Source organism: Passer montanus, unplaced genomic scaffold (assembly GCF_014805655.1).
Source record: "Passer montanus isolate IOZ18808 unplaced genomic scaffold, ASM1480565v1 scaffold38, whole genome shotgun sequence".
Classification (NCBI taxonomy): Eukaryota; Metazoa; Chordata; class Aves; order Passeriformes; family Passeridae; genus Passer; species Passer montanus.
Window position 1 is genome coordinate 7658809 of NW_024368596.1, and position 18850 is coordinate 7677658.

Below are 18850 nucleotides of genomic sequence, written 5' to 3' on the forward strand. Positions count from 1 at the left end.
AAAGGGGACAGAGACACATGGCCTGTTGACCAACAACCCTGCCCTCTCTCCCCTTTTCCCCTTCAGCATGTTGTATACTGCCAGAAATGCTGTGAGGATCAGGGGCTGTGAGAGCAAACTGGGAAAGCACTGTGGTGTTGGAAGGTGTCTTATAAATGCTCTGATTTGACAACAGGAATATTTGCATCTAAAATGAAATTGCTGTTGCAAAGTAGATTTACTGACTCCAGTAGTAGGTGCAAATTCTGTCACCTCTTTCAGCTCTTAATCCCAAAGCACACTGAAATGGAAAGATAGTGAGTTGGAATTTCTCACAAATGCCCTTGAGAGGGGTGGAGAAGTGCAAAGATGTAATTTCTTCATAAATAGTTATATTTTGACCTGAAAATACTATTTTTAATCAAAGCTCCTCTGAAAAGGAGAATAGTGTGGAATTGCCAGACTACACACTTCAAAATAGTAACTTTAAAAAAATGAAGTGACAATTTAGCATGTGATACAGCCAACAATGGAGGGTAGGACCAGTTTGAAATTATCCTGTAAAAACTGCCTTCATGTCAGTCTTGAAGAGGACTTTAAAACTATGGGCCAGCTTCTAAAACATTGTGCTAAAACTAGTATTAGTTTTTGTTTCCTTTTTTGCTTTCTTAATTATACCCTTTGATACAAAAGGAAACCTGGATTTACTGGTGGCCTCAGCATAGCCATGACAGCAGAGCAGGGCAATGCAAGCTGTTATGTCCTGTCTAAATGTCTTTTTGAGAGCCCCTTACTGGTGATGCTGTGGGGGTTGGGTTTCTCTGTGGGTTTAGCCTAATTTGTTTCAGATTATGGAAGTAGGTTAGTTTTGCAAACCAATACAGTCAGTCACAGGAAAAGGTGGGTGTGTGTAAAGGGGCTGCCCTGAATCGTTATCTGAGCTAGATTTTGAATTATGTACGTGGATATTTTGCCTTCCCTCAGCCTCCCTCTACAACATGTGACTTTTAAATTCCAATTCCTCCTTAGCCTCTAATTCAGGCTGAATGCTCAGAAATAAACCTCAAGATCAAATCTTAAATAACAGCATCCTCCTCTGGTGTTTGTTTATTCTCTTTTTTAGAAGAAACGGACTATGATTACAGTGGAAGTGAGGAGGAAGATGATGAGCTGAATGAAGATGAAGGAGAACCAAGGTTAATTTTATTACTGAAATAGAAAATTTGTCTGCTCAAGCTGTTCTCATTGAAGACAGCTCTCCTCAGCCAGAACAGCTTTCTCAACTTGCTCTGAATCCCTAATCTCCTGGGTCCCCTTTGGTAGCTTTAACTGTTTTGTAGCTGTCAAACATAACTGCTGAGTATAAAATGTCTGTAATAAGCTGCTGCTTTAGTTTCCTTGCAGCAGGGGGGAAACTCTCAAATGAAGGACCCAATAATCAGCTCCAGGCTGGTTTGTAGCACACCAAGTGTGGCTGTAGAGCCAACTGCTGGAGATATATCGTGATTTGCTAACACAGGGCAACAAACATTCAATTCTCAAAGCACATCTCTCTTTAGTGCTATGTTTTGTCGTGTAGAAACCTGCTCTTTGTTTCAGCTCCATAGTTAACCTCCCGGGGGAGTCAACTCTCCGCCGTGAGTTTCTGAGGCTGCAGCAGGAGAACAAGAACCGTTCGGACCCTCACCGGCAGCAGCAGCAGCTCAAGGACCAGGAGAAGTACAAGAAGCAGCTGCTGGCAGAGCGGCAGAAGCGCATCGAGCAGCAGAAGGAGCAGAGGAGGAGGCTGGAGGATGTAGGGGGCTGGCTGGGCTGGCTTGTGCTGTTGTTTCATGTCTCATCACAAATGAAAGTGTGCCTGTAGGGAGTAGGCTTAGCAGGGCAAGAGGGATGTGTTAAATTGTCAGCTCGACCTGGATCATAGTCTGGCACCTTGGGAGGCCTGTGTTGCTTTTGAACACAGGTTTTAGATGGGCTCTGTCCTTTCCCTGTGGATAACCTGCCCTGAGCTCTGTGAGCAGAAGGAGAAGGGTATTTTGCTTGGATAGTTTTGGTGGTGGTAGCCCTGGCAGATGGGATGAGAGATCCCCATTTCTTCCTCTTATGTATTTCCCAGTTTGCAGTCTGTTGGTCTGGTCCAGAGTCTTGGCCCTGCTTTTGTTTAAGATTTTAAAAGACAGCTGATTTCTTTTTCAGCTGCCCGACACACTGTTGTCTTAGAGACAGAGCTAAATCATAAAATCACAGAACAGAACCATTAAGGTTGGAAAAGACCTCTAGGATCCAGTCCAACCATTATTAGAAGACATCTGATTGCCTTTTCAATTACCTTTTCTGTCTTAAAGGCAGAGCTAAATCATAAAATCACAGAACCGTTAAGGTTGGAAAAGACCTCTAGGATCCAGTCCAACCATTAACCCAGCACTGAATGTCCACCACTATATGTTGGTGCTAAGTGCCACATCCACATACTTTCTTTAACACTTGCTGGAGAGGTGGTTCCATCTCTTCCCGGGGTAGTCTGTTCCAATGCTTGACCAGCCTTTCAGTAAACAAATTTTTCCTAATATCCCGTCTAAACCTGCCATGGCACCACTTGTTTGTTACGTGGGAGAAGAGCCTGACCCCCACCTGGCTACAGCCTCCTGTCAGGTGGGGGTCAGGCTCTTCTCCCAGGTGTCATTACATTAGTCTATTCAGGGAGATCCCACATGCCTCATAAATAACAGATCTGCTCTGGGCTGCCAAAAGGGCAGAGGTTTCATTTCAGGTTGGGCAGTCACGGTGGGAGCAGCTTGTCCCTGCCCAGTTTTGCTCTGTGGTGTGTCAGGTGCCCCCCCTTTGGTGACTGCAGAGCAGGAAATTTGCCTTGTGATTTATGAGCCCTGGCATGAGTAATTGGTGGTCACTAAAGTAAAGTAACATCAGCAATGTTATTCCCTGGCTTTCTTCCAGCACCAGAGGCGAGAGCAGGAGCTACGAAGGCAGCAGGAGTGTGAGCAGAGGTGGCCAGAGGTGAAAGTCAGTCAGAGGAAAGAGGAAAGGTGTAAAGAAGACAAAAGGGCTGTGGAAGATGAATACTTCATAGTAGATGGACAGAGGAAGTTAGAAAAGAAGCAGGTATGAAGAGGGTGCTTGCCGGCAGCAGTTTGCAGCTCCCTGTTCTGTATCTGATGTCTCTCTCAGTTCCTATCCTCTTGAGTCATGGACCAAGGAGGGACTTCACTAATGCATTTATTGCCTCTTGTTCTCAGATTCAGCCTTCCTTTTTATTAACTTCCTTTTGTTAACTTCCAGCCTTCCTTTGAGTTAACTTAGATGTTACTGAGTCACCCTCCATATCTACAGAAGAGACACTGCCTCTCCCACTTTTGTCCCTGCTGTTTCTCTCTGTTGAATTGATCTGATTGAAATTCCTTTACCCTGAAAGCTTCCAGCATCAGCTAATCCTGAGCTTAAATCTCTAGTCCCCATTTTTCATTCATGTAGTAACCAGGACCATTTCTTTTTCACAAAAACAGTGGAGCAGAGGTTAATTTTAATGCTGAACTGTCATTATCAAGTCTGTCACCTTGACCACAATATTTTTCTCATGTTTCAGCTGCAAACTGATTTGTAATCAAACAGAGGCATGCAGTGTTTGATTAAAGACCTCTGGTTTTAATAAAAGTAAAAAGAACACATGGGATTTTCTGACCTGCTGTCTAAAAAGCCAAGCAGTGTTTGGTGCCACTTTACTCTTCCTGTTGCTCAGGGTTCTGACTCTTCTGTCAGCCCTGCTGGAATTGTGGTCACTTAGTTCTTTGAAAAGCCACTATTTCCAGCAGGCAACTTGGTTATTCTCCAAGGCATCATTGTCTCTGAGGTTCATCACTCTCTGCTTTCAGAAGATGGAGGATGTGCAGCACACCAGGAAGATGCACAGAACCCTCCCCAAGGATCAGACACAGCTGCTGTCTCTCCAGCATGACCACAAGCAGAAGAAGGAGCCTTCCAAGAGTTCAAATGCAGGAGTGCACCCTCCATCCAGCAGCACAAGCAAAGAGGTACTGTCTTGGCCAGGGCAGCATTTTGGTGCTTTGTAGTTTATGATGCTGTAGAGAGCAGAGATCTTTAAACCTACATCTGGAGCTTGACCTTTCTACAAACTTATGCTACAGTCTTCAGTTTCCGTTAATATTCAGAGGATAAGGGGAAGGAAGAATTGTTCTATCACTTCTGCTGAGTTGAGAGAAGGGTTTGATTGGTGAGTGGAGAAACAAGGTTCTTCTCAAGGGGAAGGAAGAATTGTTCTGTCACTTCTGTTTGAGTTGAGAGAAGGGTTTGATTGGTGAGTGGAGAAACAAGGTTCTTCTGGTCAATAGGTGTCATTCCCTTGTCTTTCACAGAGGTATGAAATAAGGTAATACCACCTGAGGTTTAATAGAGGTCTTTGCTTGAGGATAGGGTTCACAGAATTGACCCAGGCACAGAACAGCATCCTGCTTCCTGAGCACAGATCCCTGTGCCCCAGCAAGCAGGCTGTGATGCCTTTTCTTGGTTTTTATGTCTTAGGAGAAGGTTTGATGGATCAGGGATAGGACGTGTAGTCAGCCTGTACTGTAATCCGTTTTCCTCCTCTGCTAACTCTGACAGCATTTCTACCCACCAGCTCATTCTGGTCACTGTCAAAATGTCATGAAAAGCTCTGACTCCATTTCCATGTTATCTCCTCATTTCTAGCATGCTTTTTTATATAATCCCAACTGGTTAACCAGTTCTACAGCTGGTGTGTGATTTATTGTGTCACTACAGTCTGGGTCAAAATCTCAGCAGCTCACAGGTGCCTCCTCAGTAGAGGAGTGGATCTGATGTTCTCTGCAGTGATGGCAAAGTATCTTCCCAAAATGCCCAAACAGAGGCATGAGGAGAGCTCTTGCACATGTAAATAGGAGAAATGCAGGGCAGCTTCGTAACACCTTGCTGCTGTCTTCTTTGTCATCTTCTTCTGTGTGTGTGCTGCCACTATTCCCTGAGCTGAAATGTCCTGTATTGATAAATAGTTAAATGTAACTGCTAGCATTGGTGAAATGATGAATTTCAGTAACTGAATAGAGTCTGCAAACAGCCAAGCAGCAGCAAGAAGTTAGGAAAACAAAAGATACTAAGCTCCTTGTTAGACGAGCAGTTTGTGAAAGCGAGAGTAATTCTCTTTGAAGTACAACCTAACTGTCAAAACCACAAATGCCCTGGTTCTAAAGGCTTTATTGTACTGACTGATTAAGCAAATCGTTACTGAAATTTGAATGAACTGCTCTTGAAATCAGTATTTGTTTGATGATGGAGGGCTGGGTCTCATTCTAGTTGAGGAGCAAATTGAGTGTTGCAGAGCAGTAAGCTGCTTTTTCTAAATACACAACATCAAAGTTAACAGAAAAGCTTTGCCTCTTCTAGGCCTTTAATGGGTGAAAGTGCAACTCTGATGATTAATTTTACTGTAGTTAGAAGACAAAAAAAACAATAAAATACTGTCTTAGATACTCGTCTCTTGTTTTGGCATGTGTTTTGTAAATGACTCCGTGATAGCAAAATGAAGTGTGTTACAGAATTTAGTGTGCAGTCACTGTTAACTTTTAATTTAGTGTAATTAGTTGTAGATCAGTTGCTTTTTAGGCTCACAGCATGAGGCTTTTGTCATTATGGCTACAATAGTAGGTTTGAGTTTTAAGGATATTGTACAATATTATTTACTTAATCTCAGAACTTCTTGGAAGTCACAGATCCTTCCACTAAATTGATAATTGGTGGTGCTGGGTTGCCTTCTTTGGTTGAGACTTTGTCAGCAGTCATAACTATTTGTAACGATCTAAAAATGCTGTAAAGTTGTAACTGTTTTTAACAGGGCTAAGTAAGTGATTTTGCTCCTGTTGATACTGATCTTTTCCAGTTCATTGCCAGAGATGTTAGTTCCTCTGTTGAGAGGGACCTGCATGGGGACAGTGGCAGCCTCCTCAAGAGTGAGCTTGTTTGTACTTCTTAGGGCTCCCATTTCTAGGACCAATCATCAATCATTGAGACATTAAAAACACACAAAAAATCCTAAAGCCCCCCCCAAAGCCTCAAGTTTAATGTTTGTGGGTGCAGATCCCTCTCTTGGGAGTTCCTTGCCTTTGCCATTGTGCTTATCCTTCCCCGGCAGGTCAGGACAATTGTCCCCTGCACACCTGTGCCCAGATGTGAGCTCACTCTGTGCTGAGTCTGGTCCCAGCAGCACCAGAGTGAAGGAGCTGGGAGGCAGACCCCAAGCCAGCTCAGTGCCTGGATGGGCTTGGCATCAGTTCTGGAAGCCCAAAATGTCACCTGCATGAGTTTGCATCTGGACCATAAAGCCTTTCATGCCAGCTCCCCTTGGGCACAGAGCTGGGGGGTGAATTATCTTCTCTGGCTTTTACATTTTCTTCCTTGCTTATGGTAAAATTTGCCTTTCATTATTATGAGTTGCAGGTAATGAAAATGTGGCCTCAAGAGCCTGTTCACTGGAGCTAGAATTTCATGGTGTTTGGCTGTGGTTACTAGTTTTAGTAAGGGGGGGGGAGTGGGTTAGGTTTTGGTCTTCTTTTTTCCACAGTCAAACAAAGTGGAATAATTTTCTGTGTCCTCAGCAGTTTCTAGGCTGTGCTAAGAATATGCTTACCTTTCTGATACAGGCACAAACATCCAGATATAGTGACAGATACTGTTAAGAATCCTAACACAGATAACAGGGTATCTTTATGGCATGAATCCCTAGTTTACTGTGTAGAGTTGTTTCCAGGCTGTTGAATCAGAGGATATGCTAAAGATTTACATTAGAGAATGGGAATTAGTCATGTTGAACAGAATTGAAAAGCATAGCGGGGTCAAAACCACAGGATAAAGACTTTTGCAATGAGCAATGCCCTCAGGAAATTTATTCCTTCTAAATCATGTTCCTCAGTCTTTCTCACAGTACAAGTAACACACCAAAAGCCAGTTTTGAAAGTGTTTTAAGGTGGAAAGCAATGTGCAGTAATGTCAATGTTGTGGAAGGGGGTAATTAATGCACAGCAAAACAGGCTGTATGTTATCAAAGATAAGTATAGACAGATGATTCCTGCCAGCTAAAATCCCAGCCTGCAGCCAAAGGAGTGGCCTAGAATACAGCAGATGGAAACCCAGGCCCTTCTCCTTGCTGCAGTTGGAGACTTGATGGAGAAGGAAGGGTTGCAAATGGAGAGGAATTGGTGGTTTGTGCTGTGCCAGGGCTGTCCTCCTTGGTGGGAAGGTCCATCAGAGGTGGTGTGCTCTGTGCTGCCGTGGGACAGCACCCAGCCCACAGAGCTGGGGCTCTCTGTGCAATGTGCTGCTGCTTTTGTCCTTCCCAGGCTGAGGACCGAGCCAAGAAGAGCGAGAGCGTGCAGCCGTGCCCGTGGCCAGCGGCGCTGGGACACGAGGCCACCACGCAGGCCAGGATGGGATCCGGGAGCAGCTCCAGCCCCTGCACCCCTGCCCCACAGCGAGCCCTGCTAGTGCAGGTACTGCACAGCCCGGGGAGAGGGCAGGGCTGGTTCTGGGCAGGGCAGGCTGCAGGGGAGGGTGGGTGACTGGCGGCAGCTCAGCTGCTTTCAGAGCATGGCACACTGCCTCACCAAGCAGCAGTGTGGGCCTCTGTGCTTCTTTGAGCACACCTGCAATTAGGGGTTATTGCTATGAGATCAGGTTGTATTATCCTAAAAGTTTCTTAAACTGCTTGTTGATTTTGCTTGGCATGAGCTTCAGGTGAGCATCCTGCAGGAAAGGTCACAGAGTCATAGGATGGTTTGGGTCAGAAGGGACCTCTAAGAGTCACTTAGCCCAACCTCCCTGCCATGAGCAAGGACATTTTCAACTGCATCAGGTTGCTCAGAGCCCTGTCCAGCCTGGTTTTGAATGTTTCCAGAGATGGGCTATGTGCAGCCTCTCTGAGCAACCTTCTCTGGTGTTGCACCACCCTCATAATAAGAATTTCTTTCCTTACTTTCCTAAAATTCAGTGTTCTGATTTTACCCTTTGCCTGAGCCATATCCCTCAGCACTATGAACTCCACCAGTGTGTGATCACTGCAGCCCCAGCTGCCTCCAGCCCTGAATTCACTGATTAGCTCCCCTGTGCTGGTGACCCTCAGGACCAGTATTGCATCCCCCCTGGCAGGGCTGCCTATCACCTGGCTGGAAAAGTTATCCTCTGTGCATTCCAGGACTCTGCTGGATTGCCTTCAGCTCACCGTGCTGCTTTCCCAGCAGATACCAGAGTAGCTGAAATTCCCCAGCAGGAGGATTTGGGGAAGCAGTTCTCCCCTATCCTGATTTGGCTCATGCCTTGGAGCAAGTCCCAGAGTCTGGGAGGTGGATAATAGCTGGCTCTTTGTGTCCCTGAGTCAAAGCCTCCCTGGGCCTTTCCTCTTCAGGTTGCTTTGCTGTTTGGTGGTGATGGAAAAATCACCAGAAACAGATGTTTTGAGCAGAAGGGCCTCATTTCACCTGATAGCTTTTACCTGGAAAAATACTTATGTTTGTGTTCTCACATCCTTTTTTTCCAGGGCTTTTTTGTTGTTTCAAGTCACGAGTATTGTAAATGGGCTGAGTTGATGGCCTGGCTTGCAGCACCAAATCACTGGAGAGCTATTGCAAGGTCTGCAAGAAGGACATTTGTAGCTTAGCCTTGGGCAGAGGCTGGCAGCTTCCCTGAGGCAAATATTTCAGCCCTGTGATAGCAGTAGGAGGATCCATAGTTTATTGCAGGGCATTTGGGATTCTGCAGGAGTACAGTGGCTGTACAGAGGATTGTCTTGCCCTGCTTAGGTGCCACTCCTGGCATGAGAGGCTGCTTCACCTGGGACAGGGGTCATTCCTCTGCACCCTGTCAGTGCTTTCCCATTTTGCAGTACCTCTCCAAGCTGCTGAGGGGAGTGGTGAGGAATGAAGCAGTATTTACCAACTTCTTTCACCTTTCTTGATGGAGACTACACTACAAAAAATATGTGTTGTTTAGAATGATGGTGTTACTTAAGGATAATAGCAGCAAGTGATGCACAGTGTGATTTCAGTCTCTGCTGGGAGGTGCCCTGGTACCCCCTCACAGCTGACAGTGCATGTGGACAGGGAGAAGCCAATCTGTGCTGCTCCCTGCTGTGTTCACATAGAGTCCACATGAACTTCAGTGGGTGATTTATAAATCCCCTGAAGGGTTATTTTTCCCTTTGCTGGTTGGGAGCAGCTGTTGCTGCTAATGGCAGCATGTTTGGACACGCTGCCTGCATTAACTGCATGAGGTGTTCAGGCAGTACAAGTGATGGGTCAGGTAGTCACCTGGAGCTTAAAAGACACAGAAACATACTTGTGAAATTCAGTATGTGGGTGCCTAGTTGATTTAAAATGAAAGTGAGCTGTGGAGTTAAAATGCAAGCTGAATTCATCACAGATGCTGCACTGAAGAACTTCTAGCCAGGTTTCTCAGAGGGGGATCATCTGCCAGCACTGCTCTGCTCAGACAAAAAATTACTTCTTATTTTCAACAGTCATATTCTGCGAGATCTTGTGGCACATCCTCAATGCCCAAATCTCTCTCAGAATTGGTTCACTGAAAAACTTAACACAGCTCCTGAGGTGAAAGGAGCATGATTGCTCAATGCCTTACATCCTGTCTGTCTGCTGAGGGAAATGTGAGATCCAGAGTGTACCAATTCCACCTGCTTTGTACCAGGTTTGTGTTTGCTGCAGTACATAGCAGATCTGGCTCTCTGGTTGTGATGGTGCTGGATGAGCTGTTTTGGACTGCTTGCAGAATTTCACAGAGGCTTCTTGAGCAAAGTCACTGAGTCTGATCTTCTGCCCAGCATCTCCTGCTGCCTGACTAGTGGAAAAATTTAGCTCACATCTGAAATCAGCTCCATTTTTAATTAAGTCTTGTGGTTTTCCTATAGGATTTGCTAGGTAGATATTCTCTATTATGTGGGGCGATGTGAGAACAAGAAGTCTAACAATATTACAAGAGCTAGCTGTGTGTAAAGCCATGGAGTGCCCTAGTATCCCAGAGTACCTGCTCAGAAGTTTAAGAAATTCCTTTTCCTTGTGCTGTTTCCTAACAACACTTGCACTTAATCTATCTGTGTAGATTCAGTTCAAATTAGTAACTTGGGCATCCTCCAAAAAGCAGCACAGCCTCTTTTTAAAACTTCTTGCTTCTAAATGGTTTAAAATTAACTCTAGTAATGAGTCTTTTGTATCACTTCATGTTATCATTTTGTGAATCAGTGTTCTTTCCTTTGGCTCAGTTACATGTCCCTTTATGCAAACTTCTTGCTTCTAAATGGTTTTAAATTAACTCTAGTAATGAGTTTTTTGTGCTGTATCACTTTATGTTATCATTGTGTGAATCAGTGTTCTTTCCTTTGGCTCAGTTACATGTCCCTTTATGGTTTGAGGGCACACAGTAGGTAACACTTTCTCTACCAATGCTTTCTGTGCTTGAGGAGAGCTGCTGTTCTTTAGATATTACTTACAAGAAAAGCAATTTAAGGTTCAAATCTCAATAGTTTAGAATCATTGTTAGGTGGAGGAGTTTAAATTATTTTCCCTATACAAACCTAAGGAGAATATCAAACACTGATTTTGGGAGTTATCTGAGATGGTTTTGGCTTGTTTGTGGAAGCAGGTGTCTGCTCCTGGCTTTGCACAGAGCTGGTGTACTGGGCAGAATTTGGATTTACTCAGTCACTTACATCATGACTCAGCAAAGCTTATCCATGCTTTTAAACACAAATAGTTTTCTGGTAATCAGCAGGACTCAAAGGCTGGAATTTAAAAAGAAATATATGTATCTTGTTGAAAAAGTGGCAAGGAAAAGAAAATCCTCCTATATTCTGATAATAATACACCTGCTGCAAAACCTGTTTCTATACCCACAATGGATCTCTTCAGGTGAGCACTTTGCTGCTCAAATAATTCTGGTTAACTAAAAACTGTTATTAGAGACAATCTTGTTGGACAAAAAGGTATTTTGAAAGGACATAGATTTATGTTACAACTGCTGAAAAAGCTGTTTTCTGCAAAGAGAATCAACAGAATGTATTGTCCCAAAAAAGGCAGGAAAAGCACCTGAATAACTGAGTTTCTCAGGACTGGTTTTGGCAGATGACTTCACCATACAGGTCTGGGAGGTTACAATGAGGCATCTTAGACATCTTTTATCTAGTTCTGGAATTATTGCCTGTCAATATTTAATTGACATTGAACATTGTTCTCATGAAATTCACTCTTGTACAGTTAGAGAGAGTTCATAATCCTATTATCTTCTTGAAAGCTGTGTGAAGTTCTAGTTACTCTGCTTTACTTTTTAGGTCGGAGAAACTGGAGAATTTTATGGACTTCCCTGATAAATCAATAGAGTGCTCATCTGAGTCAATCTTTGGAAAAGTATACTGCAAGTGCCTCTGCTCTAAGGTGCAGTAACTCAGTTGGGACACAGAGTTTGAACTCTGACTCAGAAAAAAATTGCCAACTTCATTCTTAGGTCTCCAAGTGTTGGAGGTGCTGATGTTGCAATGTGCTTGAGGAAGAGGCACCTCCCAGAGAGCCCTGGCATGGGAGATCAGAGTGGTAGAGCTTCAGGCATTTCTCTAATACTTCTTCTATTTCTGTAATATCAAACTGATTCCAGCGGAGCAGAATCTGCCCTGCAGACAGGCCCAGCTCAGACAGAGTTTCTGTGTGCTCTGTCTTGGTCTTGTGTCCAAGAGGATTTCTCATTTCAGGGAGGCAGCACTCTCAGCTGGCACATTTAACTCTGAGTTTCTTCCTCTTTGGAGCACCCTGGGGTAGCAGATCATCAGAGTGTAGATTTCTTCTTTTACATACAGAAAGAATCAGAGAACCAAATGTTGAATATTATAGCTTTAGTTTTGCACTGCTTACTTCTTGTTCCCTTAAAGTGAAGACTTTGTAAGGAAGTAACTTGATTCCTTCCCCTTCCCATGCTGTGATTGGGGTTTTTGCTGTCCTAGTGCTCTAACTGGACACCTTTAGAGATGTTTTAAACACAGGTGGCTGCATTGGGATCACCTGGACTTGACCACCCATGAGGGTGTAATCTGAGCATAATTTCATTCTTTCTTACTGCATTCTCAAGTTTGATCTTTCTTTCTTTTTTTCAAGTAATTGAAAAATTTGTTTCAGAAGAGGACCAGGGTCGTCCTCATAATCACTGGAGCACTTAGAAGTGTTTGCAGCTGGCAATTTGCCTCCACTGACTGTGGGTTGGTGGTGGCCATGCAAAGAATAGCTTGGAAATCAACATCTAAGTCAGGGGAGGTGGGCTCCCACAGTGATTAGACTATGGAAATTCTGCAGTGGAAGCATTGGCCAGGTTTGAATGAAATGTACTGACTCCACAGCAATTTTTGCATCATCCAGGTAGTTAGTTCTCTGTGCATTGCCAGTGACCTATTTGCTTCTCCACAGATTTAAGAAAAGGGTGTGTGTGTGTATATATATATGTATATATACACAGACAGAATAGACTTTTTTTTTACTATTTCTTTTTGTTGTAACCTTGACCTTGGGATATTTCTGCCTAACATACTAACATGCTGGAAATGAGTAGCTCACTGCACAGTGAACAAGATGAGTAAGGCTCTATCCAGACACAATATTATTGCTAAACTTAGTAAATATTTAATCTCCGAGGCAGAACCATTGATCTCTGTTGAGACAACAACCTGTTAAATAGGCAGGGAAATGCAATTCACTGTGTGTTCTGTTTGATTCAAGTGTGAGAATTTCCGGGCTAGTAAGGACGTGTACCACAGCAGCTCCCTGTCAGACATGGTGACAGCTCCACTCAGCCCTGGGCAGGACGATGTGTTCTGGAGCATGAGCCACAGCAAAGAACAGCCCCCAAAGGTGGGTAAAACTGGGGCTGTTTGGGTCTCTTGGGGGTTGATTGCACTGCACTGAGGGTATCCACCCTCTGCACTTCATGAAACTGAAAATCTCGTTGCTTGTGTGTGAACTGGGTCACACTAATCTAGAAAGAGAGATGCAAATTTACAGGGAGGTTGGTGGTGTGGGTTTATGTGTATGTGTGTGTCGTGGTTTGACACTGGCCAAAAGCCAGGCACCCACGAAAGCTGCTCACTCACCTTCTTTTGCTCCAAGCTGAGCGGAGAGGGAAAAATTAACAAAGGGCTCATGAGTTGAGATGAGGACTGGGAGAAAACACCTCCCCACATGTCCTGCTGAACTGTTGTTCATTTCTGTTGGTTAGTCTTATTTTTTTCACTGATACAGGATAAGCATTAGGTTTATTGACTGCATCTAAAATATCAATAGCAACCTTGAAGTGTTTGATTAAATCTTTAAGGTTCCAGAAAGGACAACCTCAAAATTTTACAGCAGGGATCAGCCTGGCCATCAGAGATGCCTTTCAAGGTAATCTTTAAAGTATTTTATGCTTATACTAAAACAAAACTTACACTGTGTACTTTATACAAATACACTGTGCTTATACTGTGTTTTATGCTTAAAGTAATTTTTTAATGCTGCTTTATTGTCAATAGGAAAACTGAAGTATCTGGCAGATGCTCCACCTCAGTGCCAGTGGCATTGGTTTCAAAGGACAGTCAGGTGTCTGCATGCCTTGGTGAGGGTGGTCTGACCTCAACTCCTTGTACAGCCACTTTCAATTACAGCTTCTCCTGCTTGTTTTGCTTGATAGTAGCTTGAACAGGCAGCTTGTAGATGAATTGTGACAATTTTGGCAGTCTGCCCTTAAGGCTGGTGTATTTTTTTCATATCCCAGGAGAAAAGACCAAGGATGTCTAGAGCTCAGCAGTAAAGGGCAGCCCCCACTGGATGTCTAATCAGGGAACAGAATGGGTTGGAGAGACTGGAAAGTGAAGTAGATTTAGCTGAAATAACAAAGTGATGTGCAGCATTTCTGATGAGTCAGAGTCAGAAACATCGTCTGAAATAACTTTCAAGTGAAATCAAGCCCTAAATGCTCCCCACTTGGGAATTACAGGAGGCAAAGCAGAAAAGAAATGTATAAGTAATTGTCAGTGTTACAAATGAGTGACTTCTGGGACTGGGTTTCTGGTTGAGCCACTGGCTTGGCAGTTTATTTTACTGTCCAGTGCATTTCTTTCTCCATTGATAAGTGACTGCTGATGTATCTTCTAGGAAGGTAGTGGAGTTGTAAAGCCATGAGATTTTGGAATCAGGACTGACACTTGACTCTGAAGAGTTCATGGCAGATGTAATATAGAAGGATATTTTGTAATGACTTGGGAATCTCTGTCGTGTCCCAGGATGACTGCCCAGAGGAAACTGTCCCCTCCAGCACCTCCTCTCACTCCTGGGTGGCCCTGCTTGGAGCAGCAATGAAGATAAACTTTTCTTTATCCAGAGTATGACTTCGTACTGTAGCAGCAGGAGCTCTGTTCCAGTCTCTGTTCAGCACACGAGAGTCTCATCTGCTTTTTGTATTTTCTGTTCAGTAACACTCATCAGTCATCCCCCGGGGGACATGCTCTGAAGCTGAACAGTAGCAGCAGCACTCCTGGCACCAAGCAGTGGGAGATGGGATCTCATCAGAGCAGCTGGTCAGCCTCAGGTGATTCCTAAGTCAAAGATTCATCAGTCAGAATGTACTAAATTCCTGTCACATGAAATGGTCTTCTGCAGGGTGTCAAGTTCTGCACTGCAGATGGGATAGGTCCTTTTAATGACATCCTCTGGGGAGAGGCTTTTGAAAGCCCTCTGGATTTTATGGTCCCATGTTCCTAAAATATAAGTACTTCCTCTTTTGAGTTAGAAAAGTGACTGTGAATATATTTTTGAATGGAAAATTTGAATTGCCTCAATTAAGAATTGGAAAAACTAATTTCTGTTGCAGTTAGTGACATAATTGAAACTCAGCAGAGCCAACATTCCAGAAATACAGATGTAATTCAATACTGATATTCAGTCATTGCCAAATTCTGCTCTTTGCACTGCCCACTGATAAGATGATACAGTTGAGCAGTTTATGTACACTAATATTTCTGCACTCTAATAACTTACTGGCAAAAGGAAGCATAAATCTCTCTCTACAGCACATTTTGAAATATTTCTCCAGTATTCTTTTATGTGCAGAAAGATAGTGGAATTGAAAAAAGGGCAAAAGAAGTTAAAAGGAAGATAAAACCATCTGATGTAGGCAAAGTACAATTTAGTAATCTCCTTTGCTGTGGTGGTGGTGGTGTAGGAATGCAGCAGCCTGCTCCTGGTTGTGGAGTGTTTTGCAGTACAGATTCTGGTTCCTGAGATTCTGGCAGATGGGGACATGGAGAAGTGGACAGCTTTTTTCCTCTCTTGCTGCTCCTATGGGTGTTTCCTGTGGGTCAGCTGCAGGGCAGTTCTTTTGTAGCCCCTCACAGAGCTCTGGTGTGTCACAAGGCCTTGCATCCAGGTTTTGGCCACCAAAGATTGGGAACGTGGGGAATCCAAGTTGAAGCAGGGTGGATGCAAAAAATGTTCTGAAACCACCCCAGTGATCTTATGAGGTCATTTATTTTTATATTGAGATTTACATTGTTAATTTAAAAGCCCTTGATAAACGAGAACAAATTGCTTATTTATTACACTTACACAATCAAGCCAGTTTTGCTTTTACTAGCTACACAAAATAGGAAGCTTTTTCTTCAAGAGAAATCCAAAGCACACTTTAAATTGCTTGGGTTTTGTTTCTTTTTGCTCTTATGTCATTTTGTGTTTGAATAACAGAGTTTAACAACATGCAACACCCCAGCTCAGCTTTGCAGAGTCCATGTGATGTGCAACTCCTGTGCTATTTTGGCATGGGGAAACAAAAATCTCACCAGAAATGGAAAGAATAGAAAACCTCCCTTGTGGTTTAAACTGTCTCCTTGAGTTCTTAAGTGTCATTAAATTACAGCTAGTTCTGGCATATGGCATTTCAGATGGAGTTTGTTGCTTTCCCAAACCCACAGGGATAAAGAATTGGAGGAAAGGGCTATAAATACTTTAAAGCTAATAGTTCTGCTGAGTTGCTTACTTGCTTATTGACCAGTAAGGAATTGTGAGTTTTGAAAGCTTTGCAAAATGGATGAAGACATGAAACCATTGTGACAAAACTAAATTACTGAATGTGAATCCTAATTTGTGTGAGCTTGAATTCTCCCCCTTAACTCACAAGGAGTCCTGTTGGTAGCAGTAGGGCAGTCATGGGAGAAACTGCTGAAAAAGTGTTGAGTGTTGAAAAAGTGAGGCAAGTGTTGAGCTGGCCAGTGTGTCCCAGGGTAGGATGAGGGGACTTTCCCTCCTTTCCCTTGTGTCAGGGGTTGTGTGCAGAGCATCCCTTCAAGGCTTCTGTTGCTTTTCCCAGTGTTTGCAGGCAGTGGGTGCCCACATTTCACAGGTAGATTTGCTGTTTAGTGCAGCTGTTTGCCCTCACCCAGTTGGGTTTAGATAATCACTTTGGACTGTTTCTGTATAACAGTTTTATGAAGGCCAAATCTTGGCAGCACCTCTCTCCCAGAGGTGTGTAGTTTGTTTGCAGAGACCTCTCTCTGCTTTGGGTCCTAGTTATGTGTGCTTGTCTTGCTCTCTCACCTGCTGTATGTACACTTAAAAAAATAATCTTTTGGGTTTTTACCCCCAGGGAAACCAGGACTGGCCAAGGCAGAGAATGTTTTGTCCCAGAACCACGTGCAGTTGCATCAGAAGCCTGAAAAAGTTTCTCATCCAGGCCAGATTGCAGTAGGTTCTTTTAAATCCACTGATATGTTTGATTTGTCCATGTTTTCACCGAGGGGTCTGTCTGTGCAGACAGCTCTGTTTTGGTGTGTGAGTTTGCTGTCACTCATGAGTCAGCCTGAGGGGTGTGAGAGGCTGGCTCAAGCTCACTGCTCTCAGTCCAGGTCTGACTTGTGTCCAGCTCAGGTCCTCAGCAGAGTGTCCAGTTTTGGCTCAGGTCACTTTCCTGTGTGAGATACCCTGTGATGGACCAACAGAACCAGATCAGCTTCCTTGTAAAGCTTTTTTGGGGTGGAAGTGACCATAACTGCATATGCTGGGACAGTAAAATACAGCAGGTGCTGTTTAACAGTGGGTTCTTCAGCTGAGTTTTCTTTACTCAGAGTCCAGGCTCCTTTGCCAAGGTGAAGGACAGTGCCAACTCCTTGTTAAAGGCAGCAGACTATTCCTCCTCAAGTGATGAAGTCAGCAGCAGCAGCAGCAGTGATGAAGATGACACAAACCACACAAGGTTGGCTTGATTATTATTGTTATTAATAATAATAATAATAATATTCTTGTTACACACTTCTAAATATCTAGAAAAGGCTGGCATGCCTAAATACTCCCCCTCCTTTGAAGTTACTATCACTCATTTCTGTCAGTTGTAATTAAGCAATTTAATTGCATTTTAATGAACTCCTGGGGGTAAATGTTTGCTCCATCAAATGTGCACAGGGTAATAATACACTTTGATGACTTGCTGCCCTGTGACAATGAGGAAATGTCTTGTTTTAACTGGATATACTGGGTAGTGCTTTTATAGGGAATACTTCACACTGATCTACATTTACATGGAATTTTTGAAAGAAAAAAGGAGAGGGAAACAAAACTGTAAAAACTGTATATCTTCATGACAAATACAGGTTACAGCAGAGAAAACAAGGCAAACGTGACCCTTGATTTCACATAGTCTGCTCACTCTGGGAGAAATAATTGCCACTGAAAATTTGGGTTCCTCACCAGGGCTGTTTATAAAAAGCAGAAATGCTTTTGTAAAATGTGTTGTATTTTTCATAATGACATTCTGCGTCTGCTGTGGTTTCCAGCTGATACTGTGGCTTGTCCCACTGCTGATCCCACCTGAGCTGTCTCTGTAGCTTTCCAGTTTGTCTTGCTGGTTTGGTGACTGACATCTTGTGGTGTTTTATCTGTCACGTAAAATGTGTATTCTGCTGAGAAATAGTGGAGCAAGAGTAGCTTGCTACTCCGAGAGAAGGGAGTCAGGGGGTGACTTGGCCACCCCTGCTGTTAGGAACAGCAAACAGAAACATTTTTTTTAGTATTGGTGAATGAAACTTATGATTTTCTTGCAAAGAGACTTCAGTTTATTCAAATTCTAGGATTTATTTTGAAGCGCATCCCAGGGCCACAGAGCTCTCTGGGATGGGGCTCTTGCTCTTCTGACAGAATTACACATGCAGTTGTGTCAGGTGTCAGGCAGACATGCCCAGATTTGGAGCATTGTTGGCAGGTTATTGTGTTGGGCTGCTACCAGTCCTTTCCCCTGTGCTGCTCTGAAGAGGTAGAATTTTTGTGCCTGCATATGCTGCTCATTTGCATTTCTGAAGTTTATTTTCAAGGCTGAGATGAGGAGAAAGAATGTTAACAGTCTTGTAGCTTATTCAGTGCACCTGAAAGAGCTGACTTTTACTGTAATGCCTTTGTTTTCCTACTGATCTTCTTCCAAACCACTTTATTCTGATCTGTAAAAAGTTTTATTCACTCTAGGTCATAGAATTCATCCTAGACCTCAGAAAGACTCTACATAAAAATATGGATTTGCCCTGTAGCAATGACTTTGCTGTGTAAGTGTCAGATTGCTGTGATCCTTGCATGCTGTATGATTTGAAGGAGTGGCATCACTGCCTTTGGAACTCTGCATTTGTTATTTGCATCTCCTCTGTGTCTGAGATCCACCCATCCTCTGGAGAGGTGCAATCAGGATGCTCCTTGTCACATTTACCTTCCTGTACACACAGCCACTGCAAGAGCCCCTGTAAAATCATAGGTGCAATCTTGATATTAAAAGATGCTTCAGG

The 18850-nt window shown here is 43.6% G+C and overlaps 1 protein-coding gene across 4 annotated transcripts in view; it reads left to right on the forward strand.

Moving 5' to 3' along the window:
- NRK (Nik related kinase) overlaps positions 1 to 18850 on the forward strand; it is a 98410-nt gene that overhangs the window by 56474 nt on the left and 23086 nt on the right. For 3 of the 4 annotated variants that reach the window (XM_039717340.1, XM_039717337.1, XM_039717339.1), the window contains exons 11-20: positions 1103 to 1175; positions 1579 to 1774; positions 2935 to 3099; positions 3867 to 4025; positions 7362 to 7511; positions 12783 to 12914; positions 13375 to 13442; positions 14510 to 14625; positions 16675 to 16772; positions 17153 to 17280. In XM_039717340.1, the coding sequence (XP_039573274.1) occupies positions 1103 to 1175; positions 1579 to 1774; positions 2935 to 3099; positions 3867 to 4025; positions 7362 to 7511; positions 12783 to 12914; positions 13375 to 13442; positions 14510 to 14625; positions 16675 to 16772; positions 17153 to 17280 (1285 nt within the window). The remainder of the gene's footprint in view (positions 1 to 1102; positions 1176 to 1578; positions 1775 to 2934; positions 3100 to 3866; positions 4026 to 7361; positions 7512 to 12782; positions 12915 to 13374; positions 13443 to 14509; positions 14626 to 16674; positions 16773 to 17152; positions 17281 to 18850) is intronic. The other variant, XM_039717338.1, reaches the window with a different exon arrangement.